General features: G+C 36.7%; 1 protein-coding gene across 9 annotated transcripts in view; it reads right to left on the bottom strand.

The window, feature by feature from the left end:
• Positions 1–19165, bottom strand: part of LOC137476415 (dynein axonemal heavy chain 5-like) — a 149226-nt gene that overhangs the window by 32470 nt on the left and 97591 nt on the right. For 7 of the 9 annotated variants that reach the window (XM_068194721.1, XM_068194694.1, XM_068194700.1 and 4 more), the window contains exons 62-69: positions 16540–16716; positions 12946–13140; positions 11554–11709; positions 11096–11278; positions 7928–8098; positions 7117–7495; positions 5734–6005; positions 3667–3831 (exon numbers count right to left, since the gene is read on the bottom strand). In XM_068194721.1, the coding sequence (XP_068050822.1) occupies positions 3667–3831; positions 5734–6005; positions 7117–7495; positions 7928–8098; positions 11096–11278; positions 11554–11709; positions 12946–13140; positions 16540–16716 (1698 nt within the window). Of the gene's footprint in view, positions 1–3666; positions 3832–5733; positions 6006–7116; positions 7496–7927; positions 8099–11095; positions 11279–11553; positions 11710–12945; positions 13141–16539; positions 16717–19165 lie in introns of those variants that run through there. The other 2 variants (XM_068194664.1, XM_068194727.1) reach the window with 2 other exon arrangements.

Here is a 19165-nt window from a genome sequence, read left to right as displayed (position 1 = left end):
GTAGTTCCTTAGAATTATACATGTGATGTATTGCCTCTGTAAATCCACGTGTAGTGACATTCTGCCACAAAGAAAGCCATTAATATCAATGGAGACTGATCATATTAAAACAAAATAAAGAAAACAAAACCACTAAAAAAACCAAAACCCTTCAAGTTCCTCTTATCTTCCACCTGTTGGAAGAAAACTATATCCCCTGGAAATATTTTTTTTCCTGGTCTAACAATATCTGTGCTATAAGATACCTGAAACATTTTTTTCAGCTTTTTCACCACTTTTGCAAATAAAGCAAGACATAAATAAAGCCTGACCATTCTTTTTCCTGTAATGTACTATCTTGAGATGAGCAGATATTAGGGCTTCAGATAATAATTAACACACAGTGTAAACCTAACAATTCTGATGATTTTTTACTGCCTGAACATATTTCATGTAAAAGAGAGCTGTTGATGAAGCAGGTAGGACAGGAAAGATTGGTTCACACTAAAGCATTACTCAGAAAACAACCTGTGTTGTTAAATGGCAGCTGCGGAGCCATTGATCCAGAGGATTCCAGTTTGGTGATCTGCTAGCTTGAGCAGATCTAGAGCAAATCTGGATTCAGAAGAGAGAAAGCTTACAAATGCAAACATAAAATTCTGGAATTTTATGGCATCTTCAATGTCGCCCTGAGGCTATGGGAGAGTAAAGCCAGTTGTTCAGAAAACCAGAGGAGGACAAAGGCTCTCACAAAGGGATCTGAAAAAGATAAGGCTGAGATCAGGACCACACAAGTCTGTCAGTAACACGACAGGCAGATCCTCTCTTGCTCATTGTTCTTGCTACTCTTGTTTTTTCTAAGTCTGGCTCGGGTTGGCTGCCTGACCCCTGCCAGGGAAAACCAGAACTATCAAACCCAGTTAAACATATTATTCTGCATACATGTTGAGGGCAAAAGAATTGATGAAGAGACTTTATTTCATGGAGAGTTTCACATTCAAGACCTGCAGCTGAGTATCCCTCATGCAGTGAGCGACGAGCTGCATTACCAATCTGGGCCTGTCTTCAGCTGGCTGAGAGCTACAAAGGTTAGTCTTGACCTGTCCAGCTACTCAGACTTTCTTACTGTGAAACAAAAAGGAAGGAAGACATCCACTCCCAAATAGCATGGAGAAGGCTGCCCTCCTTTTGCAGGAGAAGAAGGTTAAGCATGTGGACACAAACTGTGCTGGGTCATTTGGCCTTAGGGTCAGAGAATATGCCCTGACCTGATTTTACAGAAGAGTATAAATACAGCTGCTGTATATGATCCCCCATATCCTGGCAAGATTTAAGGACATGAGAATGCCAAAGATAAGAAAGCAGTTAAATCCTACACTTAGGTCAGTGAAACCTGAAACTGTAGCTAAAAGAAGCAAAGATGAAAAGCCCGTGAAGCTGGTTATGTGCCAGAGAACAAAAAAAGCTTTACCTTTTCTAAGATGCATCTGGGTACAGCTAGCACTCCTGTAAGTCAAAGACTATGCCTACCCCTGCATAAGAGTGCATAAATATTCAGCAGGTACATTATTCCCTAACAAAGCATCTACTCATAATTTGCTTTTCTCAGCAATGTTGCTTCTGAAATTTACATTCATTAAAGGTCATAGAAACATCGGGAGAAGGAAAAAAATATTTTTCACAATGAATTGTCCTCATTTTACTCCTTCTGAAAGAACTCTATCAAATGCCTGCATACAGAATGTTTCTTTCAATAGTGAGTCATATCACCATATCCATGTCATTTTAATACATCACAATCCAGATGAAAATGCTGGCATTTTATTCACTACAGTGGCCCTGACAGTTCTGTTGAAGGTTCTGTGCATCATTCCCTAAAAGAAGAAACTATCTCTACAATTTAAAAAAAATCTGATTTTAATGAAGTCAAAGTGCTGGCATAAGAGACTTCATTTTAATCCTGAAAGTTAAATTTTCACACCATCCTAAAGTGCAAGTAAAGGGGGCATAAATGCAACTAATTTTAAGATAGAGCTTGTTTGGTTAATGAACAAGATTATATAGCTCAGTAACCACAGATACTGTTCTCATTTCTTTGGGAGTGGGCCACCTGAACAGCTAAATTTTAGAGCGAAAAATAAATTCTGGACACAAATTTGAACATTACCAACAGCAGATTTATAATGTTAATATCATACTTAGAGACACCATTAGCACTGGAAATCCATTTTAGGACTACAAATCATGACTGTAACAGGGAAATAGTTGAAAAAAGAGGCTCAAGTTTTTTATCATTAAGAAGAAAAAAACCCCAGCACCACCACCACCCCCCTTCAAGGTCAGGTCCCTGGTAAAACTAACCTATATTAAAGATTAAATCTGGAAAAAAGCAGAGAAATCCCAAAGAAAGACAAGAACTAAGTACAATTTGTTGTCCTACTAGCAAAATAAACACAAATCTCCCTTGAAAATGTTTCTGAAAATTAAATTATTTCTAGATATGCTTTTCAAAATCTAAATAACTGATGAAATGCTCCTCAAGTTCCACATTGTTATATACATTTTTATTTTTAAAAAATCTGTGTTTGCATTTTGTTTTGTGACATTAGGATGGCTTTTGCAAACTTGAAAAGTTCCTATATGCTGAGTGGTTAGGTCTTTACTTCAAGAGATTAGAAAAGAACCTTACAGTTAAACAGTGGGGTTGACTTTACATTTACAGGTGACACGAGTTGAACTTCACGTTATGACAGCCTAGCTGATGTTGCCTTGTTCATAAACCATGTGTGTATAAACAAGGCAATCCCTTTAGCTCTTTCAAAACTTCACTTTCTATTTATTCTATACACATTTCCTGAAAGAATGAAAACATATGAAGACTGCAATATCCTTTTGGTCTGACAGCAGACGAGGATCAAATTAATGACTTCAGATTTAAGATTCCTAAATTTAAACACTAAGTGAGAGTTAGGTCATAATTTAAGCCATCTTCAATACAGACGGACAAATAAGTGTCCTGATTTTCAAATAGAATGAGCATCTCCATTTTCTAATTAATAAGCTAAAGAGATTTGTGGGTCCTCCCCACTTTTGCAAGTGTGTCTTACTCAGTGTATTCTAAAATCCTGCACCATTAAATGAAGATGCATTCTAATGAGGAGGAAAATTTATGGAGATCTAAAGTAAATAACTTCGTCTTGGGAAAATTTTATATGCTGCTACATTGTGAACCATAAAACAGAGCACAGAATGCCTTAAACTGATCCTGTTCTGTAGGAAATGTTGAATGTCTCCATCAAGTGCACAGATTGAATGCTAGGGTGTTCAAATTAATTTCTCTTGTCACCATATTTATGATTTTTTTTCTGTATCTTCTTGTAATCATCATTACTGTCAGCTTCTACAGTGAATGCAACACAATTTAAACCACAAATGTTGCTTTGTTTCATAGCTTAGAACATTTCCTAAGTCGTGGGCTATCATAGTCTGCTGGATAAAGATGGAGGTCTCATTGAAATCAAACAACTGCAAAAAGCGGGACTGCAACATTTTCATTTCCTAGTAAATGCATTTTGGCTACTGGTCAAAAATTAAATTCCAGAGAACACTAGGTATGAATATATTCTAGTGCAAAGAAGAGTTAAAAATTTCTTTATCAGCTCTAGCAAACTCAGTTTAGGAGGATACCTTTGATTTTGCAAGACGTTCTATATTTTCAGTGGGGTCAGACCCCACTGATAGAAGGCATGTCAAAGGTGTTCGACAACCACTTTCTGTCCACATCGCTTCCATTTCAAGAATAAATCCTTCTGCATATTTCCCTCCAAGAGATTCTTCAATGTAGTTCCAAGCCTGGAAAAAAAAAAGTTACCAGAAAAATATATCTATCTTTACTTATTTAAGTTTAGCATTAATTAGTGATGTGGAATTTACCAGCATCTACATTGGAAGGCAATGACTGTCTAAGCTTTTTAATTTTTTAACTTTTGTCCACAGGAGGCAGCCACTGAAATTCTCAGATACCAGATTTCAAACACAGAAGAGAAAGAATTCTGCTCACACAACAGACATCCTGTGAACACTGTTGCTAGAAAATGCTAAATGGGTTTTTTTTTAAGAACCGGAAAAAAAAAAATCCATGCAGAATGGATCCAGTGTCAGCTCTGAGGACAGCCCAGATATTGACCCTAAATTACTGCCTGTTAAAACTTGGTGGATAGCCAAATAAAAGAGTTTCTCTATACCAGTTCCATTTTTTAGTTCCCCTAAGTATGCATTGTTGACACTGTCTCTACAGCATAGTGGATTAGACAGATCTTTCATCTGACCCAGTTACAATCTCCCATATATTTACTGGAACTTCAAACAAATTCTCCTGTGCAGTGGTTATCCAATTCAAGTCTCTTAGGCTGAATATCTATTTCTACAAAACATGACCTCAGCTCAGACTTGATCCTTAAAGGTCAAACCTTTTTTATGCTTCTATTTTTTTTCTTTTCACAGACATTTTCTAAAAGAACTTCTAAAGCTACCTTAGTGCATGAAATTCTTTTTTGAAGTGATTTCCTAGCTATGACTGTCACAGATTCTGAGGCATGTATGATGAAGAGAAGCACTGAGGAACAAGGTGGACTGAGGAAGATGTCAACTGTAGAAAAAAAACTCTCAATCACCCACTATTAAGTGTAAATTTTGTTCTAAACAGGTAAAATTTCTAATACTTGGGAAAACACAGTAGGGAAAGAAGAGATTAAAAAAGAGTTAACAAAAGAGATCCCTTCTCTCCTCAAAAATTAAAACAATGACCTCTTCTTGCAACCATTGTTCAGAGACATTATTTTACAGAGATGTTTGTGCAAGACAATAACAAGTTAGTTAGTTTAGATAAATTAGTTAAATTACATAAATTAGTTGATAGATAATAAGTTGATAAATAAGCAGTAGCAGCTTTATTATTTTGCTCTGTTTAAATTACGGCAGTTGGAGCTCCCATACTTCTCCCCTATTTACTGAGTGAAGAGTGGAAAGTGAAAAAGAGTGTAGCAAGCCTTGTTGAAAAAGAGGTCTATGAAAATATGGTGTCCCCTAACTACAACACAGATGCTATCACAGCATGTAACATGTTAAGTTGATATAGGCAGGAAAGAAAAACTACTACTTTCCAGTACAGAAAGAAAAAAAAGTGAAAAGAGGATACTCATAGGCTCATACATCTCTTTTACACCTACATAGAGAAGAAAAACCAAAATATCACAAACGGTGGAGAAGCTGCTAGTCTACTGAAGTTTCTTTTACGACATTTGCCACAAGGCAGCCTTAATTATTACTTCCTCAGTATAGAGGGTAAGTAAACAGTTTATCTGCTTTTTTAGTGCACCTGCCATAAAAGCAAATTGCTCTTTTTCCACCACTTCTGTAAAAAAGAACAGGGAGGAATGTATCTTTTGATTCACCAGCAGAATGCAATTTCTTTACAGGTTTCATGACTCGACTTTGCAAGCACCACATCAAAAAAATGTATTCTTGCAGCTTCAACACAATTTGTTTCGTGTTCTGCTTCCTAATTCATTGCAATTAAATAAATTAGTGTTTTCACACATACTTTTTTGTGAGCATTCAATATCTGATTTTTCAAAATAGCTCACCCTGCAACAAATATTGCGGTAACAAGAAATTCAGACAACGTAAGTTTGGAACTAGCAGTTCTTTAGGAGATGTCACATGGCATAACCATTGTACAAAAGCGTATCTTACTTGGGCAACAGTGTGATCAGGGCACCAGCTACGGACAAGGAGCAGTTTATGGAATTGATCCAGTAAACTGTCATAACCATCAGGAATAACAGATTTTTCAGGAGCTTCTTCATCAAACCAGGCTTTCCAAGACTTCTCATTCTTAGCAATTTGCACCAGAAGTTGATTAAAAGGGTACAAGCTAGATAACTGCACAAGATTGAGCCATGTCGTGTCAAGGATCCACTTTCTTGGTTTTGGTTCCACAGAATTCATATCCAAGCTGGCGCCTCCTACAAAGTGAAAAGTATTGTAGAGGAAAACAAACATTGTTAAACAGAAAAATTACAAGTAAGAAAAAATATTGGCTCTATATGATTCAGGGAGTAACATTTTATGTAAATCAGGATATGAAGACATAAAATTTGCATGGAAGAAACACTTAACAAATACCTAATTGGAAAGTGGTCTCAGTCCCAAAGCTGATATCCCACTAATTTTTGTGCTGCTTCTACTCTATCTGTAGAGCTGGAATAAAACATGACCACCTAAAAGGATACTCAAACCCATTTCTTCAGAGCCAACATATAATGGTTAGTACAGCCTCCTTTCATCTGTGCTAAAGAATAAGAAAGCACACGGTGCATTCATTTCCAGGACTGCAACGTCAACAGCCTGTTAGCTCAACCAGCACTCAGCCTCACGCCCATTTGCACACCCAGCACAGCTGAGCCACAGCGGAACAGTCACTCAGTGTTTGCCAAAGTAACTGAGATATTTGGATGCCAAGCACCTGACTGTACTTGTCTTTGTACCAGACTGCGTTTATCTAATCTTGCAGGCCTCAGTGAGGTCAACCCCCATCAAATTTTATAAACCTTACTGAAATTTTTCTTTGTCATTGTGTCTGAGTAGTGACATACAGTGGTGACATAATTCAATGCAATATAATAGTGTTTTACCACATGTAATAGGCTTCCACTTTTTTGTGCTGATACTTAAGCCTGGTACAGCATTCACATGCCTGTTCATCTGCCATCAAGAAAGCTTTTGCTGATTGTCTACAATCTCACAGACACAGATATGTGACAACTTGAAAAAGAAGCATGCAATAAGGGCTATAAGTTCTCTAACAAGTAATGGACTTCTTTTTTCCCATTTTGCAATGTATAACAGTTAAAATAATCCTCATCTAAGCATTATTTTGATAACAAGCAATCTATATTGCTCTTGTTTTGGAAAATTTTTCTCTTAATTCCTTCTTGGACTGTATATGCTTTCATTCACGAGTTAAAAACAAGTAGATCCACAGGATATATAGCACATTGTTAACGCAAGTACTGCAAAATCTGAGTTTAGCAACATACACACATATGTAAACAGGAACATTTTTAGAGAAATTACCTTTGATTAGTGTCTCAAACTCAGTGTGTGAAATCTTCTTGGCCTGCAAGTCAATCTTCAGTGCCAGAAGCAATGTGAACAGGAACCTGTGATTTTCATACAGCCCTCGAACTGTGTACTTGAAGACTTCGTAGGTGAGATGCTCGATTATATAAACTACCCTTTTTGCTGGAATTTGAGATTTCCGAGATCTTTCCATTGATAGGTCAAAAATGCCAAGGAACTGCCCTAAAGATGTTTGGTACATGACATTGACCAAGCTCATTTCCACAATTAGGAAATAAAGGATGCTACCACGAGCTGCCACAGGCCGATACTCTTCACGTGCAGTATTGATTTTCACCTCTGTCTCCATTGCTGTGTTTAATTTTTCACTGACCTTGAAATTAATGGAAAAGACCATAAAGATTAAGTTGTATTACTTGTGATTTATGCTACACAAGCAAAAAGAAAAGGTCTTGATTAAGATCACAATATTCTTAGTTGAGCTTTGCTTCCCTCTGCCAGTGTTTCAACACAGACACTGTGTCTTCATGTGTTCCAACTCCTGTCACAAAGGGAACTGATTCAAACTTACACCTGCAAAATATACCTGGAATATAAACAGTATCTAGGTAGCAGTTTAGTTTTGCAATTTTTTATGAAGAAAAAATTACTGTTTCTGCTATTTATTTGTTAAGAAGTCAGATGTTATATACTGCCTCTGAATGAAAAAAAATAAAACAGGAATGAAAATATATACATACATCTTTATATATACTATCTTTAAATTACAATTACAAAATGTATCTGCAGTACATTCAAAAATCACCTCTTCTGCTGTTGTTTTAGTGATCCTTAAGACTTTTATCAGAGACTCATCTTCAACCAAAGAGCCTTCTGTACTGGTTAGACGGCAGAGCAGATTATCTTCAAGCTCCTGCATTTTCCTCTTGTTGGATGTCACTTGTTCCATCAGTTTGAGTCTTTCTGCTTCTAGTTCCTGTATTCAATAAATTTGCCATACAATATTTAATGTCAATTAAAAGGAAGATTCCTTATAAAGACACAGAAAACATGATTTCATGCATGTCAGAGTGGGGACGTTGTTGTCTTTTCCATAATATACTGAAATATTACAAAATATTTCTGTACTAAAATAATTTATATGCACACGGAATATATACAATAAAGTAATTTATATGTATCCTGTATTTATTTGATTAATGAAGCATAAATGCTGGAGAATGAAAACACATCTGAATTACCAGGAGAATCTTCCTCGTAATACGGCCCACAAACCACTGAAGATTGTTTCCAATGGCAAGTGATAAAAGCCACATTACATCGAGTACTTAAAATTAAATCAGATAAAGGCCTGAAAGATGCATTGTATGGCTGGATTTTAGGTTGTGAACAAAATTGACTGCATGACTTTTTCCATTTCTAATTTCTACCATTCTGTGACTTTGAAAAATACAATCCCCTACTGCTTATAAAACAGGAAATGTTACAACTATTATCTATGTCATATGGATTTTTTTGCCCTTTCTACAAGACAGACAATGACAAGGAAAAAAAGGCAGACAAGTCAACACAACGCCAAGTGAAATGAGGCATCTATACAGCACAGTTGACACAGCTCAGGGATACTTTTGCTGGCTGTCTTTATTTAATCAATCCAGGCAACCTTCCTATAAGAAAAGGTTTGTTAATAATAGTCTATCTACACCTATGGCTTCAGTTTGTTTTCATTTTTGTCAACATGTCAAGCTAGAGAAAAAGGAGATGTACAGAGTTATACAGTACAGGAGAGGTTTTCCTGTATTTCAAAAAAGTGACAAATTTCTATATTTTCATAAACTTCTCTCTTGGAAACCTGTTTGAAATATGTTCTAGGGCTACAGAGTGTAGCTCTCTGGAAGCTACAAGGGACTGCATCCCCAAAGACGGAAATTACTTAAGTGTCAGTAATTCAGCTTTCTACATTTATTCCTCTTTCTATACCATTAATGCAAAAAAATATTAGAATTACACAAAAGGAGTACTTCCACAAAACACTCAAAAATGCATTTAACTACATGCTTAAATTCCACATAAGGATGTGTTTTGTTTAAGATCAGACACTTTACCCATACTATTTATGAGTCTGTAAAAGGTATCTTTCAGAAAATTAGCAGATATACCAGGTGCAAGCTTTTGTTTGCAAGGGAACTTCACAACCATATTTGTAACATAAATAATAGCTGTTCTGAACACAAATAGTGGCAGCAACTCCACTACCAAAGTACAAAAATATGCTGATTTTTTTTTCTATATTTACTGGATCAACCTATAAAGCTGAGAAGAATAAACACTTCTTTGATCATATTTTGTTGATCACTAGAGCAATCTTTAAAAATGTCTTGGTTCCTTTAATCTATTACTTTAGCTCAGAGATCATAAAGTTGTCTCTTTGTAATAAAAAAACGGTTCTTCAGAATCTCTGTTCATATTGTGTCTTTTCTTTGAACTAATTTTTTCAGACTCCCATTGGCTCTGACTATCTACACCACAACATTCATCTCTTACTGAGACAGAAGAGACAACAACCATGATGTTTTCATATCTGCCAAAAGAACTTTAATAAAGGTTTATCAGCTGCAACCATGTCCCTGTGCAGCAAGTAGTGCCAGTATTAACCAGGTTCCCTGACTCTCGTCAGCTGATATACAGCACTGGAGGAATATTTTTCAATGACTATTTTTTTACTCAAAATACAGTCTAGGTGTTGTTACATACATTCAATATGAATTCTCTAACAGTTCTGTCCAAGCAAAAAAAAAAAACAAAAAAAAAAAAAAAAACAAAAAAAAAAAAAAAAAAAAACAAAACAAAAAAAAAACCACAGAGCAAGGGCATCTTGTGCAAAGAGGATTTTTATATGTAGGTCATGAGAAACCTATTTCACTTCTTTTACTTCTATCTTGATTTAGACCTCTCCCTCCCATCAGAGGTTAGTCAGGATACTCCCATTCACTCCTGCTGATGCTGTACATTTTTGCTTACAGAAACCTACATCTACTGGAGTAAAGATTAAAAGTTCTGCATCTAAAGCATTTGTCCCACGGTATTTTTCCCCAGTACCTCCTGTTACAGTCTTTCTGTTTTTCATGGAACAATTCACAGGGAGTTTGTGCATTACAATGACTTTCCAGCCTCTGTTTGTGACTGTCGGACTGAAGGAAGGGCACCTTAATTCCAGTCCTTACTTCAGTTAAAGCTCATTTTGAGCAAAGTGAAAGAGTGCTGGCTGGAGGAAATGACAGTACCACTAAAGAACACTGGTTATAACATGCTTTGGGGAAGTCAAAGGAAGAATTAATTCCTTTAGGTAGGCAATTCCTCTCACATTAGCAAGCCTACCTGAGCTACTTACTGAAAGCAGCAGCTCTGCTAATGCAAACCTTAATTTTTTTCTCTCACCTGAGAGAGGATTTTCTTCCTTATATTAACTTCCACATAATCAATGCAAATTTTAGTAAGAATAGAGTCAAGTCAGTGTTTTCAGGGCTCCTTAAGAATCTTTTATCTCCTTGCACACTAGAGCCTGGCTGGTAAAAGTAGTTCAAGTTCATAAGCATTTTTTTCATGTAATTCAAATTAAGTTTAAAAAGGAATTCAGAAATACCAGAGATTTCTGACTGAACAAGAAGCCCTTTCCATATATGAAGGAATAAAATTGTTTTATGTATGTCATGTGCATGCCTGTGATATATTTTTAATGAATAATTTTCTTTCTTCTCTTTCCAAGGCCAGATCTCAAAATAACTGTTTAAGTTCCCCCATTCAATTAAAAAAACAGCTCCACGTTGTATTTCAGCGAATTAACAACCTCTAAACTTTCATCCACATTTTTGTTCTTGCATTTGATTTCAACCAAGCCATTGAATATGTATGCACTCCTGGTACAGATACTGAACAAGCCTTCCCTCTATTCAAATACTGCAAGACTTGATACCTGCTTTTCTGTGAGAATGACACGGCCAAGGAGCTGATCTTCCAGCCCTTTCATAGTAACAGTAAAGTCAATCACAGTTGTTCTTGCACTAATTTCTGGAGTATAGACGGGATTAGCCGCCTTTGTTGTCATATACAGGGTAAATCCCTTCATCAGATCTACCTCCTTGTCACCTACTTTCACCTGAAAAAAAAAAAATTCTCAATTTTGAAAGCTGAATTCAGAAAAACTGTTATTTTATCTGATGGAAAAAAAATCTATGAACTCTTTTTTTTACATTTTCATTTACACTTTTTAAACTTTCTGGCTAAGAGTGAAAAAGCCCCTCAAACAACCCCATGAATTTATGACTCATTTTCTAACTGTTTTAAAGGTACAAATCATGTAAATATTCAGACTACCCCATACCCAACATCTGTCCTATTGGGTTTTAGTTTCATGACTACAATTCATCTTACTTTGTGTGCTGAGCCAAATTTTATGAAATTTTTCTCCAAGATGTTATCTAGAGCAGGATCAAGTTCCTCTCCAATGTCTTCAATTAACAGAGGTCGGCCAAGGGACAAGCAGTCTTCTATATGACTTCTGAAGAACTTGTGGTTCATAGCTGTAACCTAGGAAGATTGAGTCACAACACATCATGTGTTTGAAAGCACACAGAAAGCACCATAAAATCTGCTGAAGCCTTAAAAAATTATACTCATCCTGGGATATCTATACAAATGGCTACATTTTAGGGATCAAAACTTGCCTCTGCTGACATGAATGGAAGTTTTGCTTTAAACTTAGGAGGATAGGAGATCACATTTCTTTATTGTCACATATTTACTTATTTATCTGCATATCTATCTAATCATTGCAATATCTTAATATCCCCTAAATATAAATAGATTCATGCTTAGAACACTAAGGTGACGTAGGGAAAACTAATGTGAAGTAGGGAGTTCAGGAAGGGAACCAGTGTTATATAGAAGGCCTGATCTGACATCAGACATTCAATTTTCAATTCAGCTTTACCAGTCTTAAAATTGCTGAAAGTCACACAAACTCCTTTTCATTTATTTAAATTTAAGATATTTAACATAATTCTTTAAGATGATAATTGAATAGCCTTTCCAGGCATCTCTTAAGTCATGGTTTTTGGGTGGTTTTTTTTGGGAAAAAAATTAGGATAGACATGTTTTTAAAATAAATCCTTGTCTTGCAGGCAAAGCTCTTTGAAAAAGGTACAATTAAAATAACTAGAGGCACATTACACATAATTAAACCAGTATATTATTTAAAAATTAATACTCTGTTCCACCACTCTGCACTTTTTGTTTGTTATAATGTAGACATATGTGTATCCACCAAAACAGCATGTTGCCTACATTTTTATTTCAAATTCAGCTGAGGGATAAAGCTAGTGTCTGGGTGACCAACAGCATAACACTAACAAGACCGTAGCAAATAGCAATATCCCAGATGTAAGCCATAATTTAAACACTTGTGTATTTAGAATCCAAGGTCCCCCCTGGACTTAGTGGGGAGAACTCAGATACAGAGCAGGAGCTACAAGTCTCCAGAAAGGTGGAGAATTAGATACAACCTTTTACTTCCCTCTTTGTTTCTCTTTCGCTATGGCAAGCAATTAAAAGGTTCATCATAAAAATACATATGCCATAACATATCGTGCAAGCTATTTTGCCCTGTTATTGATACCCTGATATAGGGTACAGGTTCTGTGCCAGTCTTTTTTCATTTTCTGCATAACTGTGTACCAATAAATATCAGATTTAAATTACACATGGCCAAAGCATGATGACACAAACGACACACACATTTTAAAGAATTTTAAATTAACTATTTACCTGAAGTCCATTATTCTTTTCCTTATTTTTGATCCAGATCTTTCCTTGACCTTGTGGATCAATCAGCAGCGGATATCTAGATGCTTTTGTGACAATAATGCCATTTTGAATTGAAAGGTCATCATTTGGAAGACCCTGGAGGTTCCATTCACCCACTGTAGCATTGTCAACCAGCATACCAGTAAGGTTCAAGTTCTAACAGAAAATATGCAATTACAAAATCAGTACCAGTAGGACACATGTAAATACAAAATTAGTGCCATTTAGAGAAGCTATACTAAAACTTCTGCTGGGTGGTTTTTCTTCTTATTCTGATCAGAATGCATGATAGAGTGTATTTGGCAGTTACTGCCTACTGTTTCTTTTCTTTAAAGTTCAGTGGCTCAATCACTGCACTTGAGCAGTAATGAAGTGAATTCTGCTGAGGCTTTGATGTCCATCAGAGAGTGTCAGGAAAAACTCTGAAGCCAGTTCAATATGTAATGACAAACTGATTTTTTGCCACTTTTAATAGCAAACACTTTTCCTGCCAGTTCAAGTGGAATTGTCATCTTGCTCACAAGACCTTCCACCTACTGGAAAGTGCCTTCCAAGTACAGGATGGCTGTGGGAGACAAAGAGAAGAATGTGGAGATGTGCTATGGATCAGTAACCACGGACTATCGTGAAAGGTTATTGCTGCTAAGCTAAATCCCTTCACAGACTGCATATTCTCCTTAAGTCTGATTTGTACTTGTCAACTAACTTGCTTTATTTTATTCACTCTGAAAAGTGACTGGCCTCTCAAAAAGGTGTATGTGAAGAAAACAGTGTTGAAAATAGCAAACCAAACTCTCAACTTTAGAATAGCACTTTAGTAAGGATTGAGAATTTTAAAAATAATGAAATTGAAGGGTTTTTAAAATTTTCTTCTTACATTTTTCATTCAACAATTCCTACTTGTAGGCTTTATCTAAAAACATGTTTGAAATAAAGGTATGAAAGAAAGAAAGTAAAAGCCTGCAAATTTTGTGAAAATCACATAATTCAGCATCTGAAGCATAAAGCAAAACTTCAAATACTGTGAGAGCTGTGATACAATCATGAGACCCAATGATACCAGTGGGTGCAAGATGCCAAAGCTTATTTACTCCTTTGATTTTTTTACTTCTAAAATTATTGAAGACTCAAGATGAAGCAACACAAACCATCCTCAGAAGACAGAGAAATTTTAGGAATCAAGTTTCCATTTGTGCAAAGGACAGAAAAGCATTTAATAGGCAAATTTTTCAGCAATAGGAACCTAAAACCATATTTAGCTCCATAAGCAGATGAATAGGATCTAAACAGCTTTGAACATTTTCTTACCTACAGCAAGAAGTATCAGTCAACCTGCAACTCTGAAACTCAGCTAATTTAAGTGCCTAACTAAACAGAGAGGTGGCTAATTTTAAATGGATCTCTCTAAATTGTTATGCCTAAATGACTCGTACGCCCACGGTCAGTTAGTCTGTGACAAAGTAAGGCAGATGTCAAGCCTTTTTCTTGAACTGCAAAGCTGCTTTCTTTCCTGTGGTGTGAAGCATCAAGAAAGGCCCATATGCTGCCTTTTGTGAGCACTTCATTCCCTGGGAAAAATCAAAACTCTCTTCAATACACTATGATGGAAATCATAATGCTGTCTTTAACAGGAACTCTAAACAGAATAGTAAATACATTTTGAAACTCATTAACTATGGTATTTTCTGTCTAAGTGAGACTTTTTTTTGAGGGGGGGAGCAACATAGAAACTATAAGAAAGTATTCCTCAAATTTTCAAGGATGCAGCCAAATAGTAATGTGGAGAGAATACCTTCATGAAAGCAAAATTTTAGTTCTTTATGTATTGCTTTCTAAGGACTTTGTACATCCAGATTCTTATCCTTAAAGGGTGAGAATCTTGACAGATATTCCCCAAGGTAAGTAGCTTTTAAGAACATTTTGTACACTGAATTTGAGAAGGAGCCTCTCTGGGATGAGTGTATGTAGGATAACTCCCATGTCACACTGGTTAAGAATCTTGCCTGAAACTGCACTACTCCTGGTACTTTATTAAAAAAAATCCATCTTGGCCTTACATACTTTTTATCATCAGCAGCTTTCAGAGAGCTTTACTGGGTGGGTCAGAGTCATTCATCTTTTAAGTCTCAGCATAAATTGGGCTGGATTGCAAGTTTCCCTCTGTCAGGTCAAGGTTAATCAGCATTACAAGAACTATGCTAACCTAACATAAAAAGTAATAAAAAATATTCACAAGTAACTTCTATGAAGTGAACAAGCTTCATGGAAAAGAGGTCTCCTTAACAGAGGTTTTAAGGGCCAAATCCCAAAAAACATGAAAAGAAGATGCAGATCTACCTTTAGCTGTTTCACAATGATACAGCTGTTCACAGGTTGCTCAGTAGCTCACAGCCTTTTTCAGCAGCAACTGCTTTGTCAAAATCTTTGACAGCTGAGAACAGGAAATGTTTGAGCTTAATGCCTCAACTCCTGTGCTGGGAGGAAGAGAGAGTCCCTGAATTATTTCTCCAGCGTTTACTGCTGAAGAAAACATACACAGGTACTCACAAAACAAAGTGGAAGACAACATAGATTACTCAGAAAGGCAGTTTTGACTACTATGACCTAAATTCTGCCTTCAGGATGAATATGTCTTCCAGGTACAGGGAAGATTATTAGACAGACCTCCTAAAAGTCATGGAATAGGAGCAAGGTTGCTGCTGGCCATGAGCAAAGCCTCTGCACCAGAACATCTGCCAGGTCTGGCACTCCTGAGGCAGATAATGGTAAAAGTAAAGGACAAGATTCATGCAAGATATCCTGCCCTGTGTCATAGTCTCAGCATGCAGGCAGCTCACCTTACTAAAGGTAGAATGTGAAGTGGCAGGAAACAGAAACTGAATATGGGACCATAGCTCCACTGCATTTTAGGCCACCTCTGCCTGCACAGACACAGGCCAGGTAAGGATATACTGCAAGGTCAGCCTCACTGGAACAGCCTCACTGGTGACAAAAGTGCATGGATTTAAAAGCTAACACTGGAGCAAGCAGAAGTGCCAAAGTGTCGCAAACCAAGCCTTGCAAAATGCAGGGTTTGTTTAAATCAATAATTTCTACAAGACACTTCAAATTAAAATAATTAAATGCTGTGGGTACACAGCAGAAGGCATGACAGGAGGGTATATACTGATAACACACGGAAGTGAAAAGGTGATGTTTCCTCTTATGAAAAGGTAAGTGTATCCTAAGCCGATAAATTTTACTTTGTTTCCTGTATTATGCTATTTCTTCCAGGGCAGCTGATCTCAGGCAACATTTCTCTCTCAGATTTGCCAGAGCAGTGTCCTACATACCAATCGTGAAATGCCTGACAGTTTAAAGAGGAATTTAAAACATACTGGTTTAGAAGCTCAGTTGTCAACTGCTCAGATTTTTTATTTATTAAAAATTTGATTGAATGTGACAGCCTGTATATAATCTTCCAATTATGTACTTTTCTGGAACGAAATGCTCCACATATATGCTTTGCTCTCAGCAAGGCAAAGAATAAGGTCAGAACTAAACATGAACACTTACTTTACTGTATGGAATCTTGTTATTGTCCATCTCTTTCTTCCACAATTGAAGTAGCAAATTCCTGTACTCCTGATTGAAAGGTCCAGAGTAAGAGAGAAATCCGGTGGCCAGAAGAACATTCCCCACCAAATTAATAATTTGATTTTGAAAGTTTTTGCTGCTTGCTGTCCAACGAAGCTGTATGTAAAATATTTAAAAGAACTTAGCTTAAGGAGACACAAAACTAACAAAAACATCTAACTTAAAAATTCATCTCTTTCTGTTAAATAATTATTCTTCAAAACAGGACTATTTTTTGCTTTAAATCATTCTTTTCAGAAGTAGAAGTTTGCTTGGAAGTGATGGCAACCACCTGACTAAGTGGAGAAAAAGCATCTTTGTGAACAAGCTGGTCGAACTGGTAAGAGCTTTAAAGGAGGAATTAAGTGTCAGGCAGAGGAGGACCAATAGTCATGTGAGGAAGTGGAGGATGGGGCTGGCAAACAAAATGTGTGAGGTGAGATAAACTGTAGGGACCTTGTAATCAACAAAACAGGGCTAATGAAGGACCACCCTAAGGATACCCACAAAAACGAAGAAGTGCCCACCAGACAGAATGGTGGGGACAGCTTTCATACTGCTTATAGGACATTAATTATCACAGCTGGGCATCTCTCTGAAGTGTTTCTACATGAATGTGCACAGCATGGAGAACAAAAGAGGACTCTGCATGTGGTTGCAGCATCATGATATGATGGGGGTCATGGGAACATGGTGGGAAGACATCTACAACCGGAGAGCTGCATCAGTTGTCTATGGGCTTGTTAGGAAGGACAGGTTGAGAAGGTGAGAAGAGGGGTTTTCTTTCATGTGAGAGAGCAGTGGAACGCATGTGGTCAGCATGGGAGACTCGAGGATGGACAATATGCCAGTTGGGAGCTTATGGGTTAGTATCAGAGGGAAGATCAACACAGGAGATGTGTGTGTCTGTCACAGACAATGTGATTAACAAGTAGATGAGGGCTTTTTCAGACAGAGGAAGAAACCTGATATCCACAGGCCTTGGTCTACATGGGGAACTTCAACAATCCAATATCTGAAGGGACAACACAGAAAGACACAAGGAATCCTTGAAGTTTTAAGGAAGGCATTGACAAAAGTTCTCAACACAGTTCAGTGGGGATTTAATGAGGGAAAGGCAGTTTGCTTAACCTCAGACTTGCAGATAAAGAACTGATCAGGGATCTAAAATTCGGGGGCAGCCTTGGCTGAGATTGTTTAGCCTTGAACACAGAGAGTGCAGGGGGAATTTGTACACATGTAATCTAAGTGCACAAATACATGATGGGAATGTGTAAAGAGGAAGATGCCAGACTCTTTTCACTGGTACTCTGTGAAATGACATGGGGCAATGGACACAAATTGGAATATAAGATATTTAAATTCAACACACAAAAAAATCCCTTTATTTCAGTGAGAGTTGTCAAAAACTGGAATAGGTTGCCAAGGGAAGTTGTGGAATCCTGGAAGATATTCGAAACCCAATCAAAAAAATGCCCTGAGCCTTGAGCAGAGGGAAAGGAGGGATGTGTGTTTTGCGTTAGATGGTCTCCAGAGGTCCCTTCCAATCTCAATTATTACATGATTCTGCAATTTAAAAAGTATTATTATTTAATGTGTAAAAAATTTAAAATAATTAACTCATATTTTGCTTATTAATTTCTTTCCAGATTTCTGTTCCCTTACAATCACTCTAAATTCAATCTTGGTTAAGACCTACATGTTTCAAGTTTGGAAAACACACATTTAACCCAGTGTCACTTTTGTCCAATCCTCCAGGTGCCCTACAGAGTCTTTAAAATTTTTTTGTCTGAATTTTCAAAAGTATAGTGGAATTACAGCTCTTACAAGACCTCATACCACAACGCTTCAAAAAACCCACAATAAGGAACTATAATTTCCTATTTTTGTGTTGCTCCCAAATTTAGAAATTCACTGAAAAAATACGATAAAGCATCTAAGATTTTTGACTGATTTAATTTGAGGGGCAGCTATGCAAAGAAATGCTGAGGTGCTGGCCTCACAGGACACAATAGTTGAAGTCAGAACGCTCAACAATTTTGATTTTGTGTGAAATCAATGAAGGAATTAAAAAAGCAAATAAGAAGAGAGGGGAAAAGAGTATCCTGCTTCCTCTGAAAACCTTCAGGCTGAAGCCAGAAAGATCTGCATAGGAAAGGTAAATTTCAAGTTCAGTGCAGAGGATAACAATTAGCCCATAATTCTGTAAAAGGCTCCAGTAGAAATCTAAGCCTCAATTATAATTCAGGAAATTAGTCAAGCTTCAAATTTGTATTCTTGTATACTTGGTGAGAAAAAGAGATTAATCCTTCTTATAAATATTTTAGGGCAATTATTTAGGTTAAGCCTAATTCCTCTTCTTAAAAAAGCTAAAAGAAATTTGGCTCCTTGGCTTTAAATCTGAACTTTATCCTCATACAAATCATATGTTATAACATAAAGCTTCATGCAGAAGAATGAACACAAGAAATTGCTTTACTTTTTCAGGTACATTCACATGAAGGGAAAAAAAACATACATATAACTAAAAAAAGTGCCATGTGATATCAAGATGTCACCACGCCTT

Source organism: Anomalospiza imberbis, chromosome 1 (assembly GCF_031753505.1).
Source record: "Anomalospiza imberbis isolate Cuckoo-Finch-1a 21T00152 chromosome 1, ASM3175350v1, whole genome shotgun sequence".
NCBI lineage: Eukaryota > Metazoa > Chordata > Aves > Passeriformes > Viduidae > Anomalospiza > Anomalospiza imberbis.
This window is presented reverse-complemented; position numbering and strand designations above follow the sequence as displayed.